Consider the following 10,059-nt stretch of genomic DNA (forward strand, 5'->3'; position numbering starts at 1 on the left):
GTATTGCACAGTTCGTTATATTACCACTCTTAACACCAAGGCCAACTGCTTCTTCAAATGCTTTCCTCTGTTCTCAAAAGGCAAATGATCAAGACTCTAAAGAGAAACGAAGCATTCCAACACCGCTCTAATGAAATTCACAAAAACTACACGAATGTGTGACTCGAGTGTCGTTGAAATGATTAACAGCCCATACTTTGACTACAAAACAGATTCTCCTACACACGACAATCTTCAAAAATATACAAGATTGGCGATGAAGCTTACAAAGTACAGACATTTATAGCAAGATGGTTAATACTGTAAAAACGGAAGTTGATATTGTGGCTCTGGAAGCTTGTTGAAGCCGTTTGAACGCGATGCTGCTCTAAATACTTGTGATCAGCCAGAAAAGCTGATCAGATAAAATCCTGGATTTTGGTATTTAATAAAAGGAAACAGATATTGTAGTTCAAGGAAGTGTGAAATCTTAGACCGTGTGGGAGTCAGAGGTTGTTTTGGCACATTTAAAGTGGAAGAATAAATACTCCTGCATGCAGATTAGCTAATGATAAAGGGTCATCACTTGTCAGAAGCAGAAAATGGCAACGAGGAGGCCTCAATACCGAACCTCAAGAAGTTGGCATTTGGACGGCACGCAGACCTCCACACATTTAGCCCTTGAGCAGGATTGCTGTTGATCTTGTTGATGCTGCAGCGTTACGATTGGTTGGTCGGGTGGGTGACAATCTGACAGGTGCATTCATGGCTACCATGTTGATCACTGGGACCAGGAAGTGGCTGATTCAAGGCTATCAGTCGCAATGTCCTCCACCAGATTCTATCTTCCTGGCTGCAGGACCCAGTTCCACCTTGCACACCCTCTGGGCAAACTTCAGTGAGCACAATGTCTCTCCCACATTACTCTCCAGAGCAGACACCTAGAGTAGAAACAAAATAAAAGGCTCATAACATACACATGTAATTAACTGCAAATGTGTCACATACATATATATATATATATATATATATATATATATACACATTTAGAGCAGTAATCTCACCTGCACCACCATGACAGTCTTGCTGCCTTTGCCCAGGGAGTCTTGTAATAAGTAGGTAAGGCGGGAGTTCCTGAAAGGGATATGAGTCTGGCGAGCCCTCAGTGCCTGTATGACGTCCCCCAGTGACAGAAGGGAGCGGTTGATATTCTGGGCCTCTTTCAGCCTCTCTCCCTCGGCACCAGACTTCCACACCCTTTCCGAGCCAGCCAGGTCCACCAGGTTCAACTTGCCTGAGGAAAGAAAAGTTGAATCATAGTAAAGGTGGAATGAAGAAAATCCCGCGTCTGACTGACTCCTGATCAGAAGCTTCTCTTTTGTACTTTTTCCTCTTCATTCTCTTTCTCAGCATTCATTTTGCTAAAAAGAGATTTACAAGGACATCCCTTGGAATATTTTATTTTTGATTCAGCATTACGCAGTAGCTAGACTGCACTCAGCCTAAATAAAAAAAGAGGAATTCAAGGAGGAACGCCAAAGTCTGATTCAGATCTACAGCAACGATGAATCCAGAGCCTTTTAAACACTGTCCCTGTAGCAGGAGAAACACACGTGTGACTGACCGGTGGTTTTGGAGCCGGTGGCGAGGTCAGTTCCCTGAACGGTGGTGCAGAGCAGAGCATGGGAGCGGGAGCTATGCTGGTTCATCTGAGTGCCGAAGGTGATCCTGTTCCTTCGGGCTGTCGCCAAAATCTTAAACACAAGAATAATTTGCATAAATTGAACAATATATTGTCATTGTCATTCAGTATCCTATCAGTACAGATTGTTTGAAACACACTGTCACCTTCTTGATGTGCTGAAAGCTCTTAACTTCGATGACCCTGAGGCCCGGCACATGCAGCTGTCCTGTTCCATCCGGGTTGATCTTAATGTCCAGTTTATCTCCATCCTTACTCAGCAGGTCTCTGAGAAACACAATATAACAAGTGACTGTTAGTCGGTCTAATATATTGCAGACTAAACAGACATGCGAAGGAAGGCGCAGCATACTGTACCTTAGCACCTCGTTGTAGATCTCCACAGAGCTGACAGTCACCGCGTACGACCACATGTCCTTCCTCTCCTCGATCTCACTGAAGAGATGTTTCAGGGCTCGCTGGTTGATGCCTGGGTTCTCCACACTGCCCTGAAAATCAAATGATACTCAGCCTGCAGCCTACATTATGGACCCGATACTTGTGCTGGTATGTTCAGTGGCTCCAATATCTGTTGTTACTCTTTGGCTCCAATAATGCTGTAAAACTAGAGAGTTTACCTCCATTGTGTGGGTTTTTCCAGAGCCAGTTTGTCCGTAGGCAAATATGCAGACCTGGTAGCCATCGATGCAGGACGTCACAAGAGGCTCAATCTCCTGAAAGACCTGAAGAAAACAGACAAAGGGTTAGAGTTCTCGTTATGATTGTATTTCCTGCATGTGCTGCTGTTCGCTTCCATACCTCTTCCTGTGTGGCCTGTGGGTGGAAGACCTTGTCCAGTTCAAAAATGCGACTCTTTCCTTTGTTCAGCACATTGAGTGAGGACTCATTGTTGGAGTCCGTCGTCACCACCACAGACTGGCCCTCCTCGTGCTGGTCCTCCTTCAGCACAGGCTTCACGCGACACAGCACGCGGATGTTGCCTAAAAACAGAAGGTCACGTTCAAGACACAGGTTTTATTTTCTGCAGCGGGTTTTTTCTTAGGTCTTCTCTGCGTACCCTTAAGCTCCACCAGCTGCTCGTGGTACTTCCTGCGCAGTGCCACCTCCTTCCTATATTTCTCCAGGAGATCTTTGTTGGCCTCAGACATTTCACTAATAGCTGCTGAAATCTGAAAAAGACAAAACACAGCAAAAAAAGTTATTTACTAGGCTTGGTTGATTTATCACTCGCCTAAACGCACTGCGTTGACATCATGGTGTGACATCATGGTGCGACATCATGTACCTGTTTTTTTGCGTCACTGATAGCTGCTCCGTAAAAGTCTGAGAAGTTTCGAACCTGGCTCCTCAGACTGGTGTAGTCTGTTTTCATGGAGCGTAAAGTTGGAGGGAGTGCAGTCAGACGCTTCTGCAAGCCTGACAAAAATAAATTGTAGGAATCAAACTCACATCGAGGAAAGAAATAGTTTGGCATGTTGGGGAATGTCGTTATTTGCTTTCCTGCTGTGAGGTAAATGAGAAGGCTGGTATTACTCTCCTCATAGAGAGTGGTATCTATTTCCCAAAATGTTGAAGTATCGCTTTAAAGACTAAGGTTATTGTTTCTTTCTTCTCTCTCTCTTTGGAGGTTTGATTATTTGGTGTAACTTACTGAAAAACTGCTCCTGCAGGTTCTGAAAGTGTTCTGCTGAGCAGGTGGCTGCAGCCTTCACAGCCTCCTCCTTCTTCTCCTCCAAGTGGCCAATCTCTTTCAACAGGTCCTCTCTCAGTTTACTGATCTCTCGCTCATACGCTGCGATCTGTAAAAAGGTTCAGCGCAGCAATTTGTCAATCTGTGCAGGCTCAGCTCTGTAATGAGTTCATCCGTCAATGAAATTGATCCGGGTTGTGAATTTCCGGCAGCTAAGTGTAAACTTCCTCCTTCTGCCTTTCATTTTCTCTCCTCTCATCATCTGTTCTCAAAACAGCATGTGGTTTATTTACCCCTCTGGACTTCTCCAATTCTGTCTCTTTCATTTTATTGAATCAGAGTTGATGACATCAGGAGGACCATTTGGGATTTGTTGCCAGTTTCCTTGCCTCCTAGTGGCCAGCAGCCAACAGCAATAACACATGTGCTGATGGTTATTTAGCATTGTGATGGAGCGGTATTGTCAAAAGCCCACCTTGCAATTAATATCCAACTTGTTGCTGCTTGAGACACTTTCAAAAATGGTGGAGAACAATTATTTACCCAAGTCTACAGTGTTATACTGCATGTTAAAATCTGTTTAATCTGTGTATGAAAACTCACACCAAACTGGTTGAACATTAATTCAATGGCCTCTGTTTGTTACCTTGTGCTGCAGATTGCAGCTGTATTCATCGGACTTCCTGATGTGTTCCTCCAGCTGTTTGCACCGCTCATTCTGATTGGACAGCTTATCGGACAGCAGCTCATTCTTCTGTCTGGCTTTGGTCAGCTGCTTTAATGCGGTCGGTGATTCCACCTCCACAGTCTGGGTGACATACTGAGAGAGAGAGAAAACATCTGATTCGGGTACTAGTTCATATTAAACATTGTTATGTTTCCAGTTAACAAATCTTACTCTGAGTCGAAGGTAAGATTTACCTTCACCACTGGCTCCTTGCCTCTCTCTCTGTCCAACTCCAGCTGCAGCTCCCTCACTCGGTCCTCTCGTTTCCTCAGCTCCTCTCCTCTCCTCCACTCGCTTTGTTCGCTCTGTCGCTCCAGTTGTGACAGCTGCTCAGCACGCTGCTGTAGGGACATCTCAAGCTGCTGCACTCTGCTGCGGAGGTTTTCATTCTCCTAGCCGAGCACATCAAACAAAAGTACATCTTAAAATATTTGTGTTTGCGGTTACTGATGGCTGCCTCGGGAGCGCGTCGGCGAGCTGTCGGCTGTGTTGGTGCGCCTCACCTTGATGAGCATGGTGCTGGACTGGGAGGGGATGGTTGACAGCTGCTGCAGGAGGCCTTGGGTCACGCTCAGGTTCTGCTTCAGACTGTCGTTCTCTGCTGACAGACACAGAACCCGCTTCTCTGAGTCTGTTGCCCCCTGAGGAAATTGAACATGAGGTTCAGCATAACAATGAGAGATGCATCAAAACCAGACATATGTATGTCCTTGTGGATGAGATGGATTTATAATCTTACACAAGTGTGACATTTGTACAGCATGGCATTTCATAGGGTGTATGTGGGCAGCGGTGGCAGCTTTGCTGATGACGTGTAAAGTGACAAAGACTTGACAAATGATTAAATCAATAGTTAACAATGCTTACGGTGGCTGTTCTCAGTCTAGACAGCTCCTCCTCGCGCTCCTCTATGCAACTCTTGAGCTCATCGATCTGTGCAAGAAATGAGAAAGGTTAAAAGTCTAATGGAGGATGCTTTTTGAAGATTCTGTTCCATGAAATTAAATGTCAACACAACAAACTCTCTGACCAACATGACGCTTACCTGCTGTTGAAAGGCCTGTATACGCGAGTGTCTGTCCTTTTCGTTCAGCTCCAGCTGTGAGTGCAGCAGGCGGAGTTCTCCTCTCAGCTTACTCCTTTCACCCTGCAGACCGTACAGAGACTCAACCAGCCTGTGGACCCCAGCTTGTGTCCCTGCATCGCTGCTGGACTCGCCTGGGGGACATTAAATAAGCAAGACTATAATCAGCCTCTGCATCATCACCATCAGCCTGAAGAAAATAACCATAATCATATTCTGTCACCTTCTGACCCATGTTCATATTACGCCACTGAGAAATAGAACCAGCCAATATCCTTTGAACTTCTTCTGACCGGTTTTCTATATGTTTCTGGTTGATGCTTGTGCGTAATATTAATGGACATTAGAGCTCTTTTACACACCATGCAGGCACCGTGCATTGCAGTGAAGTTAACATTATCGTTGCCGTGTGTTCCCACTCTCACGTCTCCTGGGCACCGTAACAGATTACGGCAGCTTCCCACGTGGAGGCTGGAGCGAGGAGGAGCGTTAAAACAAAACAACCTGCTAAAACTCCTCTATTGTTCATCAGGGACCTGAACAGCATTCTTCATACTTTCTTCATCCTCAATTATTTATCGTCTGATTTTCATGGCAGGGCCTTACTCTAATTCTATCAACACGCCATGTCAAGTTTGCTGTGTCACAATGGTGCAGGGAAAGGTGGTGGTGCAAGGGACACAGCTGAGCATCAGGGGTGTTGGAAGAAACATGCTTGCAAGAAACGTGAAAAGTCTGCAGAGGCACTGAGATAGCTTTGTACGTTTTAAAACAACAGCTTGAAAAGATGAAAAACTTACTTCGTCCAACTCAAAAACAGACGATAAAGATAAAATCACTAGAATCATATACCGAACAACAGATCACAACACAGACAAAATGCACTGGTGCTTGAAATAGTGCACATCCAAGTGCCATCACTTATGCCTGCAAGTTGCATTACAGTAAACAAACAAACCAAACAGACTAGGGACATGAACTTCAGGCTATTTTTAGGCCAACACAAGTACATGTGACGCCTGCCATGTGCAAGCCCTCGCAAGGGCTTTTGCAGGAACTAAAACGGCACTCTAAGCCATGTTTAATTCATGACAGACAGCCACACTAGAGTCAATAGACAAGTATCAAAGACCTGCGCCCCAGAATAATGTATCTATGTCCTGTGACTAATGAGAGTCAGTGCGCATGAGGTCCTCTCCTTAAACACACCTACACACTGAGATTCATATAACCCTATCTGGCTATCACACACATTGTCATACATCATGACGTATTTCTCTGAGGCTGGATCCGTCAGCCTCAGGACAGGAATCTGATCTGTCTCCAGCTTCATGCACAGGAAAGTGATGGAGGATAGTGCAGTTGGTATCGCTACCCTTCTGGTCAAAGAACCATCTGGTCAAATCTGAAACACAGCAGATACCCACATCTAAAGCCTACAGGTCAATCACAGCTGTACAGCGTGTGTCTGGTCTCTTGACCAACAGCCACATGAATCTAATCAGCCTGCTCCTCTGCTGATGACTGTATTGTTCTATAAAAAGGTACACGGTGTGTTGCTGGTTGAAGAAAAATCGAATCTCGGGTGAACCAACGATGGACAAACCAGGACACTGTTTTAAGAATCAATGACTCCTAGTCATGGAAACAGCCATGGAAAATTACTGGATTTGACAGCACAAAATATATATGATGTAACCCGGTAAATATACAGCTATTATGGCGAGCGTGTGAAATTGGCTTTCTTTATTTATTGTCCTTGTAATCCATCTTTCTCCATCCATGAGATGATCTCATCCACTCTGAAGTCTCATATCGTTTTAAATCTACCTGTAGTCCGCAATGCCATTTTCTGCTTCTCCTTTCACACAAACCAATCTACTTATGTGTGTGGTTATGACCTCTACCTCCCTCTTTTTCTTCATCCTCACTCCCACCACATGGGAATGTAAACCCTAACCTGCTTGCACCTGAATTGCCCCCCCCCCCATCCCTTCACTCCTCTCTCCGCCTCCTTCCCTTTCTCTCCCTCACCCTCGCTCAGCGGACTGGGCGTCTGTTGCTGGCTGAAGGCCTCCTCCAGGCTGCTGATGATGCTGCTCTTGTCCCTGAGGCGCTGGCGGTATGACGCTCGCAGGCCCTTCATCTGGCGGCGGTGCTGGACGCGGTGCCTCTTCAGCTGGACCCGGTACTGGTCGGCCTGCTGCTGCAGCTGCTGGAAGTGGGAGTACTGCTCCAGAAAACTCAGCAAGTGGGACATCACCGCCACCAGGGGAGACTCCGTCAACTGGGCAGTACCGAAGCACACACACATACATACGTTTAACATAGCAGAAGCTCCTATTTGGGGAACTGCTCATTAATGTATCAGGTGAGCGGCTCAGTCAAGGTGATGACATAGTTTTGCTACCTTTGCTGTTTCCAGCTGAACCTGCGAGGCCCTCCTCTTCTCAGCCTCCTCCTTAAAGGACAGAAAAGCAGCCAGAGGAGTGCATGCTGGGATGTCCGGGCCTTGTACCTCACCTTCGTCACTCAGAGACATTTCATCGCTGTCACTGCTACTGCCTGGATGACAACAAATCACATAAACATAAAGTCAAAAGTAAGTAAAGGGATGTATGTACTGAATAATCGATAAGTAGAAACTATCCCTATCATGAATGTTACATCATCCTTCTATATCATATCACAGCCTTTATGTTGGACTATAAATAAAAGCTATTTGAGCACTCACTGGATTCACCAAGCCGAACACAAGCCTTTTTTCCCATTTTGGAGGTGCAGCCATTTTTCTTCCTGGTCCCTGTTTCCATGGAAACAGGTCTTGGCTGCTGAACAAAGCAACATCCATAAGGGTCAGACGGTAATCGGCATAATATTTACACATTGCACACATAGAAAGGCAGAACAATGACACCACCAATGTCCTCGTCCTTTAAAACAGAGCCTTTTTGTCCAGTCAGGTGGTAGATGACGCATGCATGTTCCCAGAAAATGAATGATTTTTTTTCTGACAGGAGGAACCCCAATGATGGACATGATGGGGCTAGACCTACGTCTGAGGAAGATCCCTGCGCCCCCTCCAAAGCTTCATCCTCCTCCTCCTCCTTCTTAAAGACAGTGTAGAAGATGTAGACTAAGAGGGAGTAGAAGGCGTACATCTCTACACCGTCCAAGTCCCCCCTGTAAATGACAGATTCACTAAATACCGTAATCACATATATCTCTAGATCTTGCAGCAGAAAAGCAGACAAAATATTATATTTCTCACCCTGATAATAACACTCAAGTCTAGACTATAATCAAAGGATGCATGAATGTACAAACTGGTCTCGACACATCAGGACTTCTCAAGAGACTACATTATTTTTCTATTTTAACAGTCATCCCACTCAAACATTTCTCCTTTTTTGGTTTTACCTTATCACATATCTTTTCCTCTTTGATGACGACAATCTGACCTCCAAGTCATTTGTAGTCCCCCTTCACACGCCATCTGTGTTGTCAATGACAAATCTTCCCACGCAGCCCTTGTTCTCAGAGCTGCAACAGCATCCCAGCGTTGTGTGTGTGAGAGACTCCCTCTCTGCCGTTCTCTCTCCTCCCCGTTCTCCTCCCCTCCACTTTGTTCCATCTCCACCACAGGCTGCATCTGCAGCGAGCATGCTCAGTGCAGTCTCTTCATCCGCTGCAGTGGAGGGGTGACGGAGTCGGTATGGAGACTAACTGAGCCAGGAGGGGGTTGACGCTGATACCAGCAGCCAGAGACGGAGGTGGATGAGATGTGCCAGCTGCTCATACAAATCATAAACTACAATATAATGCACTTGCAAATATTGAGATGTTTGTAAACGGTACAACAATTGGACACTTGAACATGAGCCAAGAGAACTTTCAAATGCAATGTAAAATTACATTATTGGAGTGATATTTTGAGAAACATTTACATTTTATTGTAATACATATTTAGATGTTATGTCGATGTAATCTTCCTTGAGTGTACATTTACATTTTGTATCAACCAAAAGCAATTAAATGAGAATAAATACAATTACATGAGACATTTCTAAACTTTTAAATACTTCCACATTGCCAAAAAAATACTGTGGACAAAGAGTTAAACAGATGAGGTAATTTATGTTATAACATTGTCACCCCTAAAAACCAAGAAAGTAATAAAAAAAGTGTCTTAATAAGTATCAAACGCGGATGAGGTAAGAGCAGAGCCCAGAGATTAGACCACTGCAGATATACAAACAGCGATAGCGCTGAGGCTGCAGAACAAATAGGACCCGTACTCTGAGGCAGCTGGATGTTTTTGGAATCTACAACACAACAACTGCTCGAGAGACATGATGTGGAGGGTGTCGATGATAGCCTAAAAGTGAGCAGTGCCTGCTAGACATCCTTGGAAATGATCACATGGCAAATTAAAATGCCCGCATAATGTTGAAATTGAAATGCATACTTAATGTCATCAGGGTTCTCATTACGTCTAAAAAGGTTATTGCTGCGTCCCAGTGACGCAGAATGTCCCCGTGGGCTACCAGTTGTAAAGACTTTTCATTACCATGCAGACGATTTTAAAACATTAAAACATGATCCTGTTTGAAAAGCAGCTATCATCGTATTAGTTTTTACATATATTAAACATTCATATGTAAAAGCATGTTATTCTGTAGTGCATATGGACTCAAATTCAGGAACTAGCACTGCGACTAACATTTTTCTTTTTTTTGATTACTCTGTTGATTATTTTTTTTGATTCACAAATGAATCAAGGCATCTACAAGGCATTCAGAGAGTGTTAACAATGCCAGTGATTTCCAAACGGAACTACAATTAATACAACTGAAATCTTCTTCACAAATGTCCTG

At 44.6% G+C, this 10,059-nt stretch overlaps 1 protein-coding gene across 1 annotated transcript; it reads right to left on the minus strand.

The window, feature by feature from the left end:
• Positions 1-794: 794 nt before the first annotated feature.
• LOC306782578 (kinesin-like protein KIFC3) lies at positions 795-8,738 on the minus strand (the record flags this gene model as incomplete). The annotated part of the gene is made up of 20 exons (XM_079276010.1): positions 8,603-8,738; positions 8,239-8,365; positions 7,917-8,013; positions 7,593-7,747; positions 7,217-7,469; positions 5,144-5,316; positions 4,966-5,031; positions 4,602-4,739; positions 4,293-4,490; positions 4,018-4,191; positions 3,333-3,480; positions 2,967-3,097; positions 2,739-2,850; positions 2,480-2,661; positions 2,299-2,403; positions 2,039-2,169; positions 1,828-1,948; positions 1,604-1,733; positions 1,044-1,273; positions 795-920 (listed from the first exon to the last, which is right to left on the minus strand). The coding sequence occupies exons 2-20, from the start codon at positions 8,341-8,343 to the stop codon at positions 795-797; spliced, it is 2,775 nt and encodes a 924-aa protein (XP_079132136.1). The 5' UTR covers positions 8,344-8,365; positions 8,603-8,738.
• Between the last annotated feature and the right edge of the window lie 1,321 nt (positions 8,739-10,059).

Source organism: Melanostigma gelatinosum, assembly GCF_949748355.1.
Source record: "Melanostigma gelatinosum genome assembly, chromosome: 9".
Taxonomy (NCBI): Eukaryota; Metazoa; Chordata; class Actinopteri; order Perciformes; family Zoarcidae; genus Melanostigma; species Melanostigma gelatinosum.